We start from the raw sequence: 23,116 nt of genomic DNA, 5'->3' as shown, positions 1-23,116 counted from the left end.
CGGCCGGTGTGGCAGAGCGATTCTAGGCGCTTCAGTCAGGAACCGCGCGACCGCTATGGTCCCAGGTTAGAATCCTGCCTCGGGCATGGATGTGTGTGACGTCCTTAGGTTAGTTAGGTTTAAGTAGTTCTAAGTTCTAGGGGACTGATGACCTCAGATGATAAGTCCCATAGTGCTCAGTGCCATTTGAACCATTTTTTTTGTTACCCATAGTTACCTTGCAGGTAGCTTCCTCATACCTGTGGTTTTCTTCCCAACTTTTGTGACTACTGTTTTTAGAAATGTCCATTCCTCTTCAACAGAACTGCTTACTGAGCTGTCCATTATCGCAGTATCTATAGCCTCCGAGAACTTCAAACACAACTCTTCATTCCTTAGTACTTTCATATCCCACTTCCTTATGCACTGATTATTCCTCTTCATTACTAAACTGTGATCTTTGTCCGTATCGGCTACTCGGTATGCCTACAATCCAATATCTGGTTTCGGAATCTCTACCTGACCATGATGTAATCTAACTGAAATCTTCCCGTGTCTCCCGGCCTTTTTCAAGCATAAATCTTCCTTCTGTCATTCTTAAACAGAGTGTTCGCAATTACTAGCTGAAATTAGACTTTCTTCACTCGCATTGATACTACCAAGCCCATGTTCTTCCGTTAACTCTCTACTCCTTTCCCTATTGCCACATTCCAGTCCCCACGACTAGTAGATTTTCGTCTCCCTTTACGTAGTGAAGTACTCGCTCGATATACTCATATACTTTCTCTACCTCTTCTTCCTCTGCTTGCGACCTCCCATGTGTACCTGAACTATTGTTACCGGTGTTGGTCTGCTGTCGATGCTGATGAGAACAACCCTATCACTGAAATGGTCACAGTACGTCACACTCTGCCCTATCTTCCCACTCATAACGAATCCCACAATTATACAATTTCCTGCTCGTCTGACCGAAATCCTTTTCAGATTTTCTAGTTTCCTTACCACGTTAAAACATCTGGCATTCCACGCTCCGACTCGTAGAACGTTATCCATTCGTTGGGTATTCACTCTTTTTGTCATGATCGTCTCTCCTTTGACAGTCTCCTTCCGGAAACCGATTTTGTGACTAGATCGATATTTTTCGCCAATGGAGAGATTAATATGACACTTTACAGGCCACATGTTCTGTGGAAGCACATTGCGTGTCTTTAACGCAGTGGTTTCCATTGTCTTCTGCAACCCCATGCTGTCGATCATAGCCGTTTCATCCACCTTTTAGGGCAGTTTCTCACCCCAAAGTCTAGAGAGTGCCCTGAACATCTGTCAGCTTCTTAGCCCTCATTGACAAGGCCGTTGTCGGAAAGAGGAAGCTTCTTGTGCCGGAAGTCGTCAGCCGCCATTACTGGAGATTTTTAGTGAAAATTTAAACAGTGACGGGATCCGAACCCGGGCCTGGAGACGTTCTAGATTGTTAGCCAAAGACGCTATCCCTAGAGCACTGGCGGCGTCATTAAACAACGTATCTTGTTTTACTTCTGACGCTCATACTACGACTGCAGTTTGCCGTGTGAAGTTGTTATCGCAAATTCGTGTATAACTAAATCATTGCATGACTTTTGAATGTTTACTCTGTATTGTAAGAACTGTCTATTAATGTTTATGCATGGTAAATGTTATTGTTTTCTTTTTATTTTTTATTTTTCAGTAAAATCTGCCCTGACTGCAAAAGGAAATGTCAGTAAAAGGATTGAAACACGCAGTATTTCTTCTTCAGTGCAAGATTCCATATCTTCATGTGAAAAGTGTTCTGTGATCCATCTTCTGCGCTTGAAGACATGGTTTCTAGGCCATACCATTAATGAACTGTGTATTACCTGCATCCTTACATCTATCCATAATGAAGAAACCCACAATTGCTCGTTTTGGGTTGTAAATTATAACTTTTCACTTCGTTCGTCGGCACTAAGTGTTAAATGCAAAACTAGTACCAGCTGCTCAATCTTCATTAACCAGATTAGACACTTTTTTGAAGATAGAAATCACTTCTGCACTTGTTTCATTGTTTACTTTACTACTCATGGCTTTCTTGCACTCTCGCTTTGCTATCCCAAATGTTAATTTTATCAATGCTTTGCACGTACTCTAATGTCATCTGTTGTCGCTCTTTTCAGTGCTACCATCCAAATCACAATGATTTCGTCTCCCTGCAGCCGGCTACATGCACTTCCATCCTACGCTGTGACTACACGATCGACGTGCTGAGTTTGACAGTAACAAAATATATGCCTTTCAACTGATCGTCAGAGAAGAGAAATACTTATTTGAACAACTCCGTTTCTTTATGATACTTACAAGTATATAATGAAACAATTACCCTAAATTGGGGTGAATAGGAACAAGGGGGTGAATAGAACCGAAACTTCCAGAAAAGTTCTATGCCATTGTGTCTGCAGGCAAATGGGAATATAAGTCAAAGGTTTGTTAATCTGAGTTGGCAGTGAACTAATCTAATGGGGAAATTATCAATTGCAAAGTTGGATGAATAGGAATATAATTCAAAAGTTTGTTGATTCAGGTTGGCAGTGAACCAATCTACTACGAAAATTATGACTGCAAATTTGGCGGCAGTATCAGTTGATGTTTTTCTCTCTGTGACTAATGTCGAATGTGGTGGTGCATTTGCTTACTTTGATCTTTATTTGTAAGAACCAACAGTGTGTTGTTTTAATTTCAGTATATGGTAAGCAAATTTGTAATCCCATACATTGACAAAAAGTTACTCTGAAAGCATACTTAAATCGGACTTGTATTTCAACTAACTGAAAACATAGGTTTATTCCGAAAACATAAACTTATGTTTTCGGAATTTGTGGGGTGCATAGAAGCAAAATCACCAGTGTTTCTTCAGAAGACCAAAAATTTGACGGAAATGAAGAACCACCTGACACTGTTCTCAGTCCAGGAGATTACGCAGCGATTGAAGTATATGGAAAAAAAGGAGGTATTTAGACTGAATGCAGGTAAGCCATTTAAACACGTTCATTTTAAAAGATCAGGAATCATTTAGTGAAGAAGATGTTGTTCGAAAGCTTTTCGTTACTTCTGGGTTTACTATTTGTAGAATCCAAGACATCATGTTTAAAGATCAAGTCAGTGACTTAATGTATTAACAAACAAACCAAGTTCATCAGTTTCATGTTAAAGCAATTAGAAATATAAGAACTTTTGTTTGGGGAACAGAATGGAAAATCACAAATCATGCAATATTTATATTTTTTGAAGAATATAAAACTATTTCAAATCAGATGAATTTTGTGTATCATTATCGAAACTGCAAAAAGATGGGAATTTAAGGAGATGGGACCTGGATAAACTGACCAAACCAGAGGTTGTACAGAGTTTGAGGGAGAGCATAAGGAAACAACTGACAGGAATGGGGGAAAGAAATGCAGTAGAAAAAGAATGGTTGGCTTTGAGGGATGAAGTAGTGAAGGCAGCAGAGGATCAAGTAGGTAAAGAGACGAGGGCTAGTAGAATTCCTGGGTAACAGAAGAAATATTGAATTTAATTGATGAAAGGAGAAAATATAAAAATGCTGTAAATGAAGCAGACAAAAAGGAATACAAACGTCTCAAAAATGAGATCGACAGGAAGTGCAAAATGGCTAAGCAGGGATGGCTAGAGGACAAATGTAAGGATGTAGAAGCTTATCTCACTAGGGGTAAGATAGATACTGCCTACAGGAAAATTAAAGAGACCTTTGGAGAAAAGAGAACCACTTGTACGAATATCAAGAGCTCAGACGGAAACCCAGTTCTAAGCAAAGAAGGAAAAGCAGAAAGGTGGAAGGAGTATATAGAGGGTCTATACAAGGGCGATGTACTTGAGGACAATATTATGGAAATGGAAGAGGATGTAGATGAAATGGAAGATACGATACTGTGTGAAGAGTGTGACAGATCACTGAAAGACCTGAGTCGAAACAAGGCCCCGGGAGTAGATAACATTCCATTAGAACTACTGACAGCCTTGAGAGAGCCAGTCCTGACAAAACTCTACCATCTGGTGAGCAAGATGTATGAGACAGGCGAAATACCCTCAGACTTCAAGAAGAATATAATAATTCCAATCCCAAAGAAAGCAGGTGTTGACAGATGTGAAAATTACCGAATTATCAGTTTAATAAAACACGGCTGCAAAATACTAACACAAATTCTTTACAGACGAATGGAAAAACTAGAAGAAGCCGACCTCGGGGAAGATCAGTCTGGATTCCGTAGAAATTTAAGGAAAGATAAACCTACGTTTCTAGAATTTGTAGACTTAGAGAAAGCTTTTGACAATGTTGAGTGGAATACTCTCTTGCAGATTCTGAAGGTGGCAGGGGTAAAATACAGGGAGCGAAAGGCTATTTACAATTTGTACAGAAACCAGATTGCAGTCATAAGAGTCGAGGGGCATGAAAGGGAAGCAGTGGTTGGTAAGGGAGTGAGACAGGGTTCTAGCCTCTCCCCGATATTATTCAATCTCTATATTGAGCAAGCAGTGAAGGAAACAAAAGAAAAATTCGGAGGAGGTATTACAATCCAAGGAGAAGAAATAAAAACTTTGAGGTTCGCCGATGACATTGTAATTCTGTCAGAGACAGCAAAGGACTTGGAAGAGCAGTTGAACGGAATGGATAGTGTCTTTAAAGGAGGATATAAGATGAACATCAACAAAAGCAAAACGAGGATAATGGAATGTAGTCGAATTGAGTGATGCTGAGGGAATTAGATTAGGAAATGAGACACTTAAGTAGTAAAGAAGTTTTGCTATTTGGGGAGCAAAATAACTGATGATGGTCGAAGTAGAGAGGATATAAAATGTAGACTGGCAATGGCAAGGAATGCGTTTCTGAAGAAGAGAAATTTGTTAACATCGAGTATAGAGTTAAGTGTCAGGAAGTCATTTCTGAAAGTATTTGTATGAAGTGTAGCCATGTATCGAAGTGAAACATGGACGATAAATAGTTTGGACAAGAAGAGACTAGAAGCTTTTGAAATGTGGTGCTATAAAAGAATGCTGAAGATTAGATGGGTAGACCACATAACTAATGAGGAAGTATTGAATAGGATTAGGGAGAAGATCGGTTGGTAGGACATGTTCTGAGACATCAAGGGATCACCAATTTAGTATTGGAGGGCAGCGTGGAGGGTAAAAATCGTAGAGGGAGACCAAGAGATGAATACACCAAGCAGATTCAGAAGGATGTAGGTTGCAGTAGGCACTGGGAGATGAAGAAGCTTGCACAGGATAGAATAGCATGGAGAGCTGCATCAAACCAGTCTCAGGACTGAAGACCACAACAACAACATTATCGTATATCCAATACAGATTTTGACATGCCTCCATTCAGCCCAAAGATCAATAAACAAAACAAAAAAATGATAATATTAATGCGGCTCTCTGCATGGTGACTGGAAACACCAATTTTTTTAGTGTCATAAAAGCATGAGCTAGGTCCCAAATTAAACTACAAGTTTAAAAGTTGGGGACATAGCTATAATCTCAAAAAATTCAATTTTCGTATTTATTTTTAAAGTTATATTTTTATGCTTAAATTTGAAAATGGTTTATATTCATGCCATTTTAAGGTAATTATCATGTGACAGTTCAACAGTATTCACTGCCTTGTTGACTCCCTATGTTTTCAGCGTTGCGTGTATTCATGTTTTTATTGAATATTCTTATAGAAACACTAAAGCCTAGAAGTGTATATTCGAACTTACTTATTTGTATTAGTAAATGTGTTTTGCTGTACTTATATGTAACATGAATGTATTATATATATCTCATGTTGAGAAGAACTATGCGCGTTAGGATAAAATTAGTATGAATGCTTTTTTTAGCCGAAGTAAGAGAAAGAGAGAAGATACTTACCGGCCTGTGAGCCTCATATTCAGCTGTATGTGCACCCTTCATGCAGTTATGCAGATCCCATGAATGTATTCGAGATATAATTATTTTTAATCCTGTAGCCGATGACACACGGCTTCTTGAATATTTTTTGACTTGTTAAACCTTTCTGACTGAATTGCCTCGAGCCCGTATTTCTCAAGCGGTGATCTCTAGGCTAAGTTATCCCAGCTTACTTCTGGAGCAAATCACAACTTCTTCAACTTTTTAATACTTTACAGATAAACAATGATCCTAGAAAAGTAACGATGAGTTTCAGTTTAATAAAGCAAGACTGTTGCACGAGTACATGGGTGTGCATATCGTTTCCAGTCTTCACAGTGATGCTGGAAAAACTCTACATGAGTCCAGCTTCTGGGTTACTGCACTCTGATCGTATCGACTCTGCCAGGATTGTGCTTTCATGTTGGTTTTGATCTTGAGAGCAAGACGAAAATCACACAGAGCTTCAGCAAATAGCGGGTTTGATTAAGTATATAAATGTTATTTGGAAAAAAAAGAATATTCGTGGAAAAAAGTGTAGAACATGGAGCATCAAAATGTCCACTGTGTTCGATCTGAAGCGATTCAGTGGTTTTCTGTTTCCGGTACTTTTTTTAAAAGAAAATTGCTTGAGAGTTTCTTCTGAAGGCAACAATAAAAAGAAAACAAATATCTCGAGAATCAGTTACATATCGCAAGTGATTCACACTAGTGAAGAAATCTGGATTATTTTTGATTCTGTCGATAATGTCTAGGAACACATTCGTCTCATTATATTAATTATTACTCAAGTGAGCTGTTTAACAGTCTGAAGGTACGTCTTTCTTAGCCTTTATTTCCAATCGCGGGAAAATGCTCCAGCGACTGAGCTATTCAGGGATGACTCACGACCCGTGGAAGGCGAAGGTTCCTCATTTGCATCCTGGTCTGGTACAAAGTTTAAATCTGCCTAGAACTTACAATCAGCGCACACTCCATTACAGAGTGAAACTTCTGTCAGCGAACAATACGTACCATAAGCCGTGGCTAAGTCATTTTCTCCGTAATATACTCCTTTCAGGAGTGCTAGTCCGTAAGGTAGCAGGAGAACCTCTGTGAGCTGGTGGAAGTAAAGCTGTGGTGGTGAGAGTGCAGTCGTTGCTTCAGGAAAGAGACATACAGGACGAAATCATCTGTAACAGTCACACAAATCTGATTAAAAGCAAAACAGTGTATAACGATCTAATTCTTAATTATGCATACGATTAACGAAGCTGTGCATATCGGTCTGACAATGGTATAATGTGCTGAAAGCTAATTGTAGTCTTAAAAGGGCTTTGAAAAATTATTTTAAAATTAATATACTGTCACATATAATCTGATGTCAAGGAACTTGTGAAAAAAAAGAAAATACTACTGTCTTTCCGCTACATAACAAACAATAATTTGAATGAATTACATTTTTGCTTATTGCAAGGCCAGTACTGATATTGTACAAAAAGAGAACAAACGTTTGTTTGATAAGCTAAGTGAAATAGTGAAGAAGTGTTAGTATAATGAACTACTGGAGTAGTATTAATAATACGTCTCCCACAGATATTGTCGTGAAGATGACTTCTGTTATGAAGTAGGGACTGATGACCCCGTCGTTTGGTCCCTTTATACCTTAAACCAACCAACTTTTATGAAGCCTTCGACTGTGCTGTTGTGCAAGAGGCCTACTTGAGATGCATAAAACATCACATATCACTTCAGACTGTGATATACCTGACGGTATACAACACTACTCTAGACTCATCTACTTCATATAATCAAATCCCACTTACGAATCTATGATTATTCGTAAACCGCTCCAACGTATACGGCATCAAGTGATTCGATAACAGTTATCAAATCTTCAAAAGTGTCCGCAAGAATTTTTCTGATACCAACACTATCTCGTACATCCCTTGATAAACTCAAGATTAGTCATAAGTATTTAAATAGCTAGTCCAGTACATCCGAAATCATTCAGGTCAACATGGAGCTGCTGACAGGTGTAAAGATAGCGTTTTTGGTAAGTGAGCTTATGTGTTTCTAGTTAAGTTGCACGTTCTCATCTACACCGTTAGAGGCGGAAAAATTGTACAATTATTCTAACATGAGAGGAAGAATAGTTCCAACAGTTTTTAAAACAAATGCCATAATAATAACTTAAAATGATGTATGGGAAACTATGCTCAGATGACAGAGTGGTCATGTGTCTGTTAGCGTTATATTTGTCTAAAATAATAATCCACTTACTGTGTATGTTACTACACAAATCATCTAATCGATTATTTGTCATATATATATATATATATATATATATATATATATATATATATACAATTGTAGTAACGGAATTGGGGAAGGAGTTCTGAATACCATACATAGAATTATTTTAATTAATGCTAATTAATGAAAACACAATATGAAACAATTTATTTCCTTCCAATACACTGTCTACACAAAATTTTATTCTAGAGTCATATTCTGCAGAGCAAATGGTATCGTTTGATGTACATGAAAATAAAATAACAGTGAATTTTATTTTGATAATATACTAGTAACTTTTGTATACTTATGTCTAGCACTATCGTTCTCAACTCAACCCGATTAAGTCATTATGTTACAAACGTGGTCCACATGTATATCCAACCAGCACAATATGAAAGACAGCCTTTTACATTATGGATCAGTGAACTCTAATATAAGTTGGTTATCGCTGTAAATTAAGACTATATTAACTAATAATAGAGATACATGTCAAGACGAAACTGTGACATATAGATGACGATGCATGCCACACATTTTGTGTGACACAGATTTTACTTTGGCAACATATATTGGATCCTTTGAAACTGTAATAGAATGTTGGTACAAGAAACACACATACAGAGTGTAGAAATCCAGTACTTGCTTCTGATAACAGCTAAAACCGTACTGGAACAAAGAGAGTACTTGTGCTAATTTCAATCCGTATATCCATGCCTTATGAGGATCCAGGTGTTTAATCATCCATTCCCGCACTTGTAACTTTTAAGGTCACCCCCTCCACCCTCCGAACTCTTCCCCCTTCTTTTCTACGCCATTTCGATGACAACAATGCGATATTCCTCTATTGCTATTCTCCTATTGCCTGGGATATACTCGTGGAATCCTTTATGATCCACTCCCTCACGTACCACTCTTAATGTCATCCACTTCCCAGTCCACCTATCTTCTAGGCCAATTAGTTACTGTATAATTAGCTGGCTGTTCTGCTGTCAGTTGGTGCGGTGATGAATGACTCATCATTTTCAGCCACATCCTGTCAGAACCACTTGTGCTGTTATTGCTGTAATTTATTACCCAATTAGTATAAATTATGACCCAAAGTCGCTATCAAATCTTCGGATGCGGTAAGTGTTGCGTAAGTCCGCATAAGGTCATGCCTATGATGTTACAGGGCAGGCAATTAAAATAATGTGCATGCCTGGTTCACTTTAAAAACTATGCTAAAGAGCGCCTCAGGCGTGGTAGTAATTAAAAATGCTTAGAAATTTAAAATATCAGAACTGCATTAAGTAAAAGTCTGTTAGGCTAAGATAACTAGCTTGTTAAAACTATTGAAAACATGTTTTAATGCACTGCAGCTGTTATACTTGGAGCAGGAACGTCTTAATATGTCGATGTCACATATCGTACCTTTTAAGGACCACAAATCGTGTTTTTAACACTCATTAGTATATATTTATTGCATGATATATCTATTCGAGGATTATAACACTGAAGAAGGAAAGTTCGGTTTTCTTAACCATCGGGAAATGGATGTTTTCACGTGTCTATTTCAACAAACAAGTTCGTCAAGAGCACACAATACATTGCGTATTTCTGGCGGCTTTGCAGATGTGACTGGATAGCTATGTCCATCAACTCGTACAGGTTGCCTAGAGAATTTCTTTGTGTGCATCTTCCACGAGATCAGCCACTGCCAGATATGCCACAGACACAGGGGAGTGCAAGACGCTGCACCCACGTCTCCTGTATGTGTGTGTCTGTACAGAGGTACGAAGGAAGAAGATGAAGAACGATTGAGAAGGAGGTTGTGGAATTCCCATTAGGTCAGAGCTAAACATCGAATGTTGCATGTTTAATTACTGTCCAATGCAATACGAATTCACAGTATTAATTTTAATAATTTATTCTTCCTTTCCCTACCCCGTGTTACCACGAATAACATATAACTATTTTCATTCGAATAGAAATGGGGGCATGCGAGGGACCTGGGCGTATTGTACCACATCAGATTACAGATTCTGTTATACCCCACTAACCTGAGGTTATCTATAGAAGTCTTTGTTCCAGTGAAAATCTAATGCTGATGTCACACGCTCGTTGTTGTAGGGGTACGGCTGTAAAATAACTGCTGAGATGGCTAAGGTTATCAGATCTACGCAGTGATCTGTGAAGTTCCAGATTTGTTATGCCAGATGCTTCATTTATTCACTCACAACACAGAACACTTTGTTTTGAAGCATCAAACTGCATATAATATACGTTGTAAATATCCACATCTACATCCATACTCCGCAAGCCACCTGACGGTGTGTGGCGGAGGGTACCCTGAGTACCTCTATCGGTTCTGCCTTCTATTCCAGTCTCGTATTGTTTGTGGAATGAAGGATTGTCGGTATGCTTCTGTGTGGGCTCTAATCTCTCTGATTTTATCCTCATGGTCTCTTCGCGAGATATACGTAGGAGGGAGCAATATACTGCTTGACTCTTCGGTGAAGGTATGTTCTCGAAACTTTAACAAAAACCTGTTCCGAGTTACTGAGCGTCTCTCCTGCAGTGTCTTCCACTGGAGTTTATCTATCATCTCCGTAACGCTTTCGCGATTACTAAATGATCCTGTAACGAAGCGTGCTGCTCTCCGTTGGATCTTCTTTATCTCTTCTATCAACCCTATCTGGTACGGATCCCACACTGCTGAGCAGTATTCAAGCAATGAGCGAACAAGCGTACTGTAACCTACTTCCTTTGTTTTCGGATTGCATTTCCTTAGGATTCTTCCAATGAATCTCAGTCTGGCGTGTGCTTTACCGACGATCAACTTTATATGATCATTCCATTTTAAATCACTCCTAATGCGTACTCCCAGATAATTTATGGAATTAACTGCTTCCATTTGCTGACCTGCTATTTTGTAGGTAAATGATAAGGGATCTGTCTTTCTATGTATTCGCAGCACATTACACTTGTCTACATTGAGATTCAATTGCCATTCCCTGCACCATGCGTCAATTCGCTGCAGATCCTCCTGCATTTCAGTACAATTTTCCATTGTTACGACCTCTCGATACACCACAGCATCATCTGCAAAAAGCCGCAGTGAACTTCCGATGTCATCCACGAGGTCATTTATGTATATTGTGAATAGAAACGATCCTATGACACTCCCCTGCGGCACACCTGAAATCACTTTTACTTCGGAAGATTTCTCTCCATTGAGAATGACATGCTGCGTTTTGTTATCTAGGAACTCTTCAATCCAACCACACAATTGGTCTGATAGCCCATATGCCCTTACTTTCATGCCTGTAAGGCATATGATTCACAGATCATGTTAGAAACAATCACAAGTCTATTACATAAAAAAATCTTAGAAAAATGAAGTTCACAAAAATAAACACTTCTAATCTATACTTCTCTGCTTTGCATGCAGAGTCTCGGTTACTGAATACAACTTCATAAGGCATGCAACCGAAATCTTGATTATCAGGCCTGCAACACAAACCATAGTGTGCACCCCTTGTGCCTGGTTGACAAGGCAACCTGAATAACTTCGTGTGGTTTCCGGCTTTTGGCGGGAGCCAAAGACTCACAAAGTGCTTAATCTTAATATCGTTATTCAAATGTCAACAAGATTTGTTACAAAAATGAGTTCCGACTTAAATGTATGATAGCGTACTATTGAGAGTGTATTCAGCATGATGTAAAACTAAATCAGAATTTTACTTTATCAAATATTAGTAAATGAACCTTAGAAATTTGGCACACGAGCTTCTGCTGCGGCAAAGAGTCAGATTATCCTCCCACTAAAGTGGAGCAATTTCTCACGAGATTGGTACTCACTTAACCATCTGTTGCCTGCCTCTAACGCCACTTCTTTCATCGTGTCTCAGATACTGCAATCTCAACTAAATTATGGGCTGGTTCTTGGTGTGATATGTTACAGCTGTAAAGCTATAACTGTCGCAATGTATCTGTGTGTTGTCACCACAATAGGATCTCGAATGCATATATATTACATAAGGGTGAAAGAACTCTTATGGTGTGTTAGTAAACAGGCAGTTACTATTGTCCTTTTGTGTGAGACACATGCAGTGAGTATGAGTCACTCTAATACAATCCTATTTGAAACATTTTAAGCCTTAGTCAAGGAATATTCAAGTAATAGAACACAGTGCGTTATACTGGACGATGGCTTTCTCACATGTCAGTACAGATAAATGATTTAGGAGATTGGATCAGCAGTTCTCTACGATTGCTCGCTGACAGTGCTTCTGTTGTGAGAAAGAATCACAATTTTACAGTCGTTAGGAACTGCATAAAACCGAGGAAAAATTTCCACTGTGTATAATGAAAGATGCTAAATTTGAATATATGATAATGGTTATAAGAAAGAGGAAAGCTATAACAAAGCGGGATCTAATTAGCAGATTAGTGACGAGCAAGGAAGAACAATAACCATGTATTGATAGGCTTTTAAATATGAGAATAATAAAATTTATGTTATTTTTAAAAAGTTAAAACATGCGTTTAATTTCTAACTAAGCATGATACTACATTTCCCTGTATTACTTTTAAAGATAAGAGATAATTCCACATCATTATTCCCCCCTGAGAACAGCATGAAAATATTCTTACTTAAAGCATGAGAACAGCTACATTCAGTTGACTAGTCACGAGATAGCGATAGACACATATACAGATGTCGGCAGTATCGCGTACACAAGGTATAAAAGGGCAGTGCGTTGGCGAAGCTGCGGGTTGAACTCAGGTGATTCACGTGAGAATATTTCCAACGGGATTAAGGTCACACAACGGGAATTAACTGACTTTGAACGCAGAATGGCAGTTGGAGGAAGGCGCATGGGACATTCCACTTCGGAAAGCGTTAGAAAGTCCAATATTCCGAGATCCACAGTGTCAAGAGTGTTTCGAGAATGTCAAATGCCAGGCATTACCTCTCACTATGGACGAGGTAGTGACCGACCGTCTTCACTTAACGACCGAGAGCAGCGGCGGTTGCGTGGGGTTGTCAGTGCTAACAGACAAGTAACACTGCGTGAAATAACCGCAGGAAACAATGTGGGACGTACGACAAACCTATCCCTTAGGACAGTGCGGCGAAATCTGGCGTTAATGGTATATGTCAGCAGACGACGGACCCGAGTGCTTTGCTAACAGCGAACTATTCTGTTGGAACAATACCCTGCCTTTGCGTTGAAAGAACGGCAAAAGAACGTTTGTGACAATATTTTGCACGTACCGAGTGCTGGTTAGCAACCCCTCCAGAAACACTGCAGGTGAGCGAGAGTTGTAGCTTATCACACCCCAGACCGTAATGCCTGGGCTGGGGCCAGTCTGTCTTGGACGAATGCACTCTAGGAGACAGAACTCACCAGTTACGTCACTTGTGTGCAGGCAGAATCTGTTTTCAACGCTGAAGACCACGGTCCGCCATGCCATCTTCCAAGAGATGCTCTAACGGCACCAGTCGAGCAGTGCACGTTGATGCTGTGCTGTTCACGTGTGAGAATGTTCACGTGATCACTGTTACCAGCAAATCCAACTTGTGTGGCTATTCTACAAAAGGACCACCCCACCACTCGGAACGCCACAATTTGACACCATGCAAACTCAAGTTGTCTGTAGGAACGACGAGTGGGTCTGCGTTGCGTTGCATGGTTACCTGCTTGCTTCACACGTTTGCACTCAACTGAGCCTTCTGGCTGTCAGAGTTCCGTATTAAAGGACAGACACAGATGGCGTTCTGGTAGCTATACCACTACGCTATACGTTGGCGGACGACAATGAAAGCATTAGCAGTACATGTAGTATACCCGCGGTGGCATGTGCCGTCGTCAGATCAAAATCGACATCGTCTTTCTAAGTGTACTAATTAAGAGCAATCCATTGAATTACAGATCCGTATCATTAACGTCAATTTGCAGTAGGATTCTGGAACTATTACTGTGTTCGAACATTATGAATCACCCTGAAAAAGAAAAACGATTTATTAACAAATACTCAGGACGGATTCACAAAAAACGGTCTTCTGAAACACAAATATCTCTATGCTAACGTAAAGTAATGAGTGCTATCGCCAGGGAATCAGAAATTGACTCCATGTTTCCAGATTTCCAGAAGGCATTAGATACTATTCATCACAAGCGACTACTAATCAAATTTTGTGCTTATAGAATATCGTCTCAGTTGTGTGACTAGATTGACGATTTCCTATCAGAAAGGTCAGGCGATATCCTGTCAAAAGGATTCGTAATAACTGACAGAAAGTTACTGAGTAAAACATAAGTGATATCTGGCATTCTCAAGACAAGTGTTATAGACCCACAACTGTAATTTTGAAATGAATCCGTTGAATTTACGTTAGATGACAAATTGCACAAACCTAAAGACTGTCGGTTCAACTAAATGATTAAGGATTACAATTCCAAGTATCTTAAACTGCAACAATTACATAGATAATCTGATGGAGAAAGCTAAACAAAGACTGCGTTTTATTGGCAGAACACTTAGATGATGCAACACGTCTACTAAAGAGACTGCCTAGACTATGCTAGTGTGTCCTCTTCTGGAGTATTGCTGCGCGGTATGAGATTGACTTCAGATGGGACTGGCATCAGATAGGTTTGACGGAGGACATCGAAAAAGTTTAAATAAGGGCAGCTCACTTTTTACTATCGAGAAGTAGGCAAGAAAGTGTCATAGATATGATATGCAAGCTGGGGTGGCAATCATTAAAACAAAGGCGCTATCCGCCCGCATCTCGTGGTCGTGCGGTAGCGTTCTCGCTTCCCACGCCCGGGTTCCCGGGTTCGATTCCCGGCTGGGTCAGGGATTTTCTCTGCCTCGTGATGGCTGGGTGTTGTGTGCTGTCCTTAGGTTAGTTAGGTTTAAGTAGTTCTAAGTTCTAGGGGACTTATGACCACAGCAGTTGAGTCCCATAGTGCTCAGAGCCATTTGAACCATTTTTTGAAAGGCGCTTTCCGCTGCTGCGGAATCTTTTCCGTGAAATTACAGTCACCAACCTTCTCCCTCAAATGCGAAAAAATAATTGCTCGCAGCCACTGACAAAGGGAGAAATGATCATTGTTATGAAACTAGGAAAGGTGCACTATTCGAGAGTGGAATGGTAGAGAAATAGCTTGAATATCGTACAGGGTATCCTCTGCCAGCCACTCAGTCGTGGTCCGCAGCTCGTGGTCGTGCGGTAGCGTTCTCGCTTCCCACGCTCGTGTTCCCGGGTTCGATTCCCGGCGGTGTCAGGGATTTTCTCTACCTCGTGATGACTGGGTGTTGTGTGATGTCCTTAGGTTAGTTCGGTTTAAGTAGTTCTAAGTTCTAGGGGACTGATGACCATAGATGTTAAGTACCATAGTGCTCAGAGCCATTTGAACCGTTTGAACTCAGTCGTGAACTGAATGGTAGTCACGTAAATCTAGATGTAGAATATATCTGCAGGTATCATAAATAGCTGTGGAAAGTCACCATACCTTACAGTTTCATCCCTAACTAGGAGCTTCCGAGTGTGTAAGCTAAAAGCACAGGCTTGTTGCCTATCGTAGTACGCAAGTATGATTATAGATCTGTGATACTGAATGAAAAAATTCAGTCACCCATCCAAAAATAAACATTGTCTGCATTATCTATCAAAAAGCGCTAATCACGTGTATCAAGACTCTTGTACCTTCATTATTCTACAGGAATGAAAAAATACGCATGACCCACATGTTGCCACTTACAAGTACATGCAGGTGACAAAAATCATGGTTTAGGAATATGCATACATGCAGATGGTGATAGTATCCCGTACACAAGGTATAAAAGAGCAGTTCATTGATGTATCTGTTATTTATATTCAGACGATTCATGTGAAAAGGTGTCTAACTTCATTATAGCCACATGATTTTAACATGGAATAGTAGTTGGAGCTAGATGCAGGGAGCATTCCATTTCGTAAATCGTCGGGGTATTCAATATTCCAACCTCCAAAATGTCAAGAGCGTGCCGAGAATACCAAATTTCAGGGACTACCTCTCATCACGGACAACGCAGTGGCCGACGGTCTTCACTTAACAACCGAGAGCAGCAGCATTTTCGCAAGAGTTATCAGTGCCAACAGACGAGAAACACTGTGTGAAACAACCGCAGAAATCAATGTAGGACATGATGAACGCGTATCCATTAGGACAGTGATGGGCAATTTGGCTTTATGGGCCATGGCAGCAGATGACCAACGCGAGTGCCTTTGCTGACAGCTTGAAAATGGCTGTAGCGCCTCTCCTGGGCTCCTGACCATATCGGTTACTCTAGACGACTGGAAAATCGTGGCCTGGTCAGATGAGCTCCAATTTCAGTCGGTGTGAGCTGACGGTAGATTTAGGGCGTAGCACAGACCTTATGTTGTCAACAAGGCACTCTGCTAGTTGGTGGTGGCTCCAGAGTGGTGTGTGATGTGTTTACATGAAATGGACTGGGTATTGTGGTCCATCTGAACCGATCATTGACTGAAGTGGCTATTTTCGGCTACTTGAGACCATCTGCAGCCACACGTAGACTTTTATGTTCCCAATCAAAGATGGAATTTTTATGGATGACAATGCACCATCCCACTGAGCTACAGTTGTTTGCAATTGGTTTGAAGAACATTCTGGGCAGTTCGAGCGAATGTTTTGGGCACGAGATAACCCAACATCAATCCCATCGAACATTTATGGGACATAATCGAGAGATCAGTGCACAAAATCTTGTACTGACAACACTTTCGCAATTATGGAAGGCTGTAGTCAACTTAGTGTTTCTGGAGAGCACTTCCAAGGGCTTGTTGAGTCCATGCTACATAGACTTTCTGCACTAACTAGGCAGAAGGAAGTCCGACATGATATTAGGATGTATCCCATGATTTTTGTCACCTCAGTGTACAGCTTGGCCATGACTTGTTGACAAGCTTAGCTTGATCTTTGTACCACGCGTCACTGCTAATTGTGACTACAGCTGTTCTGATATTTGAAGTAACCTGGAGGTTGAAAATACCGCTTCAGTTTTAAATTTCTTTTATTATCGCGACCGGTTTCGGGCTCTCATAAGCCCATCCTCAGGTGTCGCAACTGTACTGCAAACCGCGCCCGGTACACGTCCACCGCGGCTCTCGGGAGCCACAGCAAAGTTACGATACCTGAGGATGGGCGTATGAGAGCCCGAAACCGGTCGTGATAAAAGAAATTTACATCTGAAGCGGTATTTTCATCCTCTAGCATAATGCTCAGTTGCGGATGTTCGCCCAACATGATTGTTTGATTTGAAGTAAGAATGCTTTTATGACTCTCTCAGTTTGTAATAATAATATGAAAATGTGTCTCATCTATAAAAATATTACAGGGAAATGTAGTACTCTGCTTGATTGTAAATTAAACACATGTAATTATTTAAAGACAATGTTAATTTTATCTATCTCATACATATAACATAATCACATGATTATTCTTCTTCCTTGTTTGCCACTAATCTTCTGATCAGATACTACCAAGTCCTTCCTCTTTATTACAGCTGTTATCACATATTTGATGTTAGCATCTGCCATTACACATAGAGGAAATTTTGTTCTCGGTTTTATGCAATTCCTTACGATTGTCCAGTGATGATACTTTCCTCTACATAGCATCAACATTAGTGGGCAGTCATTTGGTAGAACTGATCTAGTCTGCTAAATCGTTTGTGTTGAGATGTGGGAGAGCGATCTTCCAGTAGAATGCACTGTGTTCCGTCACATAAGTATTCCTTGCCACAGACTTAGAATGCTTCAAGTAAGATGATATTACAAAGTATTATTCTTGGATGAGATATTACATGTTGTTATAAAGTACATCAATCTCTCTATAAAAGGTATAGGTACCTCCTTATCTCAGTCTTTTATGACACATTAAAAGTTGTTAGAAAGTACGTCGATCCGTCAACAAAGACTGTAGTTCATATCTCGGTAGATAAGAATGTTTAGATTATTGTTTGTACGATAAGACACATGCTATCATTTGCGGAAAACCTCGTTTCGCTATCTTGCACCGTTTTTACAGACGCTGATAACATTAAGCATGACGTGAATGGTCTCTAGTAAACATGAAGCCGATAAAGGCGCTTCCTTTTGGTCGCTTCCTTGTATGAGAGGCGTCAGTGAACATGGAGGAAATAGACCAATATTCAAGAGTGATTGCAAGATCAGGGATATGTTAAAGCCTATTAAAAGGTTCTGTAGATTATCTTCACACGGTAGACATTTATGAGATTTGATGTGCATGTGACGAAGTCCACACTGACGAAACCAATAGAGCGATTAATTTCACATGGAGCGTGAACACAATACAGTAAAGTAGCTGTAGAGGAACACCACCAAGACTATGGTTGATACATTACTTTCCAAGAATCCTGCGTGCTTGCTCAGCAGCTGTAGATGTAGCAACAGGTAATAAGAGGATCTATACTAATAATTAAATGCCATAACAGTATGAACAGACAGCATGGCTATAGGTTACTGGTGGCCTAGCTGCCAGCAATCCCACTCCGTCGTGTCTTCATTGGCCAGCAGCGCCACGTGACCTGGGTAGCACAGTATAAATAAGGATTCACAGTAGTAATGGACAATATCTCACTGCAGGAAAGTTGTAGCAAATATCTGAATTTTGTAGCTGACGTCACCTTATGTCATCTATGAATCATTCCCAGTACATCGATACTTTTATATTTTTTCGAGAGAAAAATGCGAAACAAAATTAATTTACCATGAGAGTGTACAAAGCTTCTACTGTTAATAATATGTATAAACACATTCGGTTTGTATGAAATTCGTTATTTTATGCTATGAAAAGTCTCATATAGCCCTCAAGGTTGGAGTGGAGGGAGCAGGTGGTGTGGAAAAGGAAGGGCTGGCACATACTTGCATATAAGGATGTAGGGGATCAATTACACGGGTGGTGGCACTGATGTCATCTTGGATCTCCATGTTTGATTGTGACATCATACAGATATCCATCTTGACGAGATTTTGACCTTGGAGTAGAGGAGCAAATTGTGGAAGACTTAACATTTCCAGTAACAGGCAGCTCACATATCTATTTAACAAGGCATTGTCAACTGCTATTGCATATCAACCCTCGTACCGGGTGACTAACATGCGGTGGTCCTGGTCGCACATTAAAATCACTGTTAGTGTGACATCACCAGAAGCAGGTTGAGTGTTAATTATTGAGATATAGATGTTTGGAACTAGTTGAAATGTTGGAAGGGCTGCACTAATAGCGATGTGGGGAAGTTGAAGGGAGGTACAGTCAGCTGCTGTGAAATAGTCTAGCTGCGAGGGGTGTAGCGTGAGGGGGTTAGGCTGAGAGGTAGATGCAGCCTCCTTTGCTGCCATGTGTAAGGGCACATTTGACCAGCAGCTGTCTTCCACAGAAGACCTGCAGGTGGGACATTTAGGTACCAAAACGTTCCTGCTTCATGTTGAACAATACAATATAACACACCAATAATAGTTTCAACAAGCAAACTATCTTGGGCTGTTAGATTATTACATACACTGTGATATTTTGAATTTCCAGCCTTTGTACTTAATACAGTACCAGGGGTGTCTTGAAGCATGGTTTTGAATGTGGTACTGGTATACGTATATCGGAAACATTCCTAAAAATATTGATTTTTTAAAGCTAATCACTATTTTTACAATGTAACCTATCCTATGTTTTGACAGCCTTTGTTGAGTCAGAATTTACACTGGTAAATTGGGTAATAAATTATAGTGTTAATAGTCCAAGTTGTCTACAAGGGGTGTGGCTGAAAGTGACAGGACATGCATCATTGCACCAGTATACCCCAGTATACTAAGGAGTGACGAGATACGTTTAAAGTTCTCTAACGCTATAGATACAGCAATAAGAAATAGCGCAGTAGGCAGTACAGTTGAAGAGGAATGGACATCTCTAAAAAGGGCCATCACAGAAGTTGGGAAGGAAAACATAGGTACAAAGAAGGTAGCTGCGAAGAAACCATGGGTAACAGAAGAAATACTTCAGTTGATTGATGAAAGGAGGAAGTACAAACATGTTCCCGGAAAATCAGGAATACAGAAATACAAGTCGCTGAAGAATGAAATAAATAGGAAGTGCAGGGAAGCTAAGACGAAATGGCTGCAGGAAAAATGTGAAGACATCGAAAAAGATATGATTGTCGGAAGGACAGACTCAGCATACAGGAAAGTCAAAACAACCTTTGGTGACATTAAAAGCAACGGTGGTAACATTAAGAGTGCAACGGGAATTCCACTGTTAAATGCAGAGGAGAGAGCAGATAGGTGGAAAGAATACATTGAAAGCCTCTATGAGGGTGAAGATTTGTCTGATGTGATAGAAGAAGAAACAGGAGTCGATTTAGAAGAGATAGGGGATCCAGTATTAGAATCGGAATTTAAAAGAGCTTTGGAGGACTTACGGTCAAATAAGGCAGAAGGGATAGATAACATTCCATCAGAATTTCTAAAATCATTGGGGGAAGTGGCAACGAAACGACTATTCACGTTGGTGTGTAGAATATATGAGTCTGGCGACATACCATCTGACTTTCGGAAAAGCATCATCCACACAATTCCGAAGACGGCAAGAGCTGACAAGTGCGAGAAATATCGCACAATCAGCTTAACAGCTCATGCATCGAAGCTGCTTACAAGAATAATATACAGAAGAATGGAAAAGAAAATTGAGAATGCGCTAGGTGACGATCAGTTTGGCTTTTGGAAAAGTAAAGGGGCGAGAGAGGCAATTCTGACGTTACGGCTAATAATGGAAGCAAGGCTAAAGAAAAATCAAGACACTTTCATAGGATTTGTCGACTTGGAAAAAGCGTTCGACAATATAAAATGGTGCAAGCTGTTCGAGATTCTGAAAAAAGTAGGGGTACGCTATAGGGAGTGACGGGTCATATACAATATGCACAACAACCAAGAGGGAATAATAAGAGTGGACGATTAAGAACGAAGTGCTCGTATTAAGAAGGGTGTTAGACAAGGCTGTAGCCTTTCGCCCCTACTCTTCAATCTGTACATCGAGGAAGCAATGATGGAAATAAAAGAAAGGTTCAGGAGTGGAATTAAAATACAAGGTGGAATGATATCAATGATACGATTCGCTGATGACATTGCTATCCTGAGTGAAAGTGAAGAAGAATTAAATGATCTGCTGAACGGAATGAACAGTCTAATGAGTACAGAGTAGGGTTTGAGAGTAAATCGGAGAAAGACGAAGGTAATGAGAAGTAGTAGAAATGAGAACAGCGAGAAACTTAACATCAGGATTGATGGTCACGAAGTCAATGAAGTTAAGGAATTCTGCTACCTAGGCAGTAAAATAACCAATGACGGACGGAGCAAGGAGGACATCAAAAGCAGACTCGCTATGGCAAAAAAGGCATTTCTGGCCAAGAGAAGTCTAGTAATATCAAATACCGGCCTTAATTTGAGGAAGAAATTTCTGAGGATGTACGTCTGTAGTACAGCATTGTATGGTAGTGAAACATGGACTGTGGGAAAACCGGAACAGAAGAGAATCGAAGCATTTGAGATGTGGTGCAATAGACGAATGTTGAAAATTAGGTGGACTGACAAGGGAAGGAATGAGGAGGTTCTACGCAGAATCGGAGAGGAAAGGAATATGTGGAAAACACTGATAAGGAGAAGGGACAGGATGATAGGACATCTGCTAAGACATGAGGGAATGACTTCCATGGTACTAGAGGGAGCTGTAGAGGGCAAAAACTGTAGAGGAAGACAGAGATTGGAATACGTCAAGCAAATAATTGAGGACATAGGTTAGAAGTGCTACTCTGAGATGAAGAGGTTAGCATAGGAAAGGAATTCGTGGCGGGCCGCATCAAACCAGGCAGTAGACTGATGAAAAAACTTATTTCCAAACTTATTTTACTGCGCTACCAGTTTTGGCGATATATTACGCCATCTACAGGGCCCTTGACCGACGCGTACGAAGATTCCAACCTTAGTTCCGGTCAAAATATGTGCCAGCATTCGAATACTGGTCTCTGTAGATATCTGCTAGATACAGCGATCCCTTCAAATATCATCTGCCGACTCGGCCGAGTGGGCAGATGTAGTTATGATGTTATTCTCATATGGGACTTTTTGCAGGCATCACAAAGAATCATGGACTGAAGACGAGAGCCACGGACTGATGAAGCTGTTCCAACAAGCATACATAACAAAGATTTATGGTTATAGTTGTTTGCAAGTGAGGACATTGTTATCCATCTGTCATCAATAACAAGAGTTTTCGTCATCAGTCGAGATGCTCAGTTAAGTTATGAAGCATTTGTCAATTTTAAAAAGCTGCTCAGGCTCACAAAAGACATCCACAGGTCTGTGACGACCAAAGGCATTGTAGGTGATCAGGAGAGCTCAAAATCTCTAAATGTCACAAGCAACGGCAACTAATCCCTAAAGGCACATGCAGACAAGACCAGAAATGGCAGCTTATTGTAATTGATGAAAAATTGTGTTCCGCTATAAGAACAGGCCACACAGGCGAGGAAGCTACTATCGAACTGCCAATAGAATCTAACCTGACTGAGGAACAACGTTGGCGAGTGCTGGCCCTTCTGCATCAGTTTTCGTATGGTTTCAAATCAGAAGTGGACAAAAGACTGAGTAAGTAGCCCATGGTAAAACAATGTATCAACACTGGCCAGTCGTTGGGTGAATGGTGTATCATCTGGGAGGAAGTGGAAAAGATGTTGACATCACTGAACCTTCAGATAGCTGTTGGTCCTCTCCTTTGGTTCTTGTGAAGAAGAAGGACGGCAAAAGACGTTTCTGCATCAAATACCGATGACTGAGCGAAATCACGAAGGAAGACAT

General features: G+C 40.3%; 1 protein-coding gene across 2 annotated transcripts in view; it reads left to right on the top strand.

The window, feature by feature from the left end:
• Positions 1-7,825: 7,825 nt before the first annotated feature.
• Positions 7,826-23,116, top strand: part of LOC126259676 (uncharacterized) — a 74,885-nt gene continuing 59,594 nt past the window's right edge. For both annotated transcript variants that reach the window (XR_007546549.1, XM_049956629.1), the window contains exon 1: positions 7,826-7,954. Coding sequence is in view for 1 of the 2 variants with exons in the window: in XM_049956629.1 (XP_049812586.1) it covers positions 7,919-7,954 (36 nt within the window). In the remaining variant the exon portion in view is untranslated. The remainder of the gene's footprint in view (positions 7,955-23,116) is intronic.

This window comes from Schistocerca nitens, chromosome 5 (genome assembly GCF_023898315.1).
Source record: "Schistocerca nitens isolate TAMUIC-IGC-003100 chromosome 5, iqSchNite1.1, whole genome shotgun sequence".
NCBI classification, from domain to species: domain Eukaryota; kingdom Metazoa; phylum Arthropoda; class Insecta; order Orthoptera; family Acrididae; genus Schistocerca; species Schistocerca nitens.
This window is presented reverse-complemented; position numbering and strand designations above follow the sequence as displayed.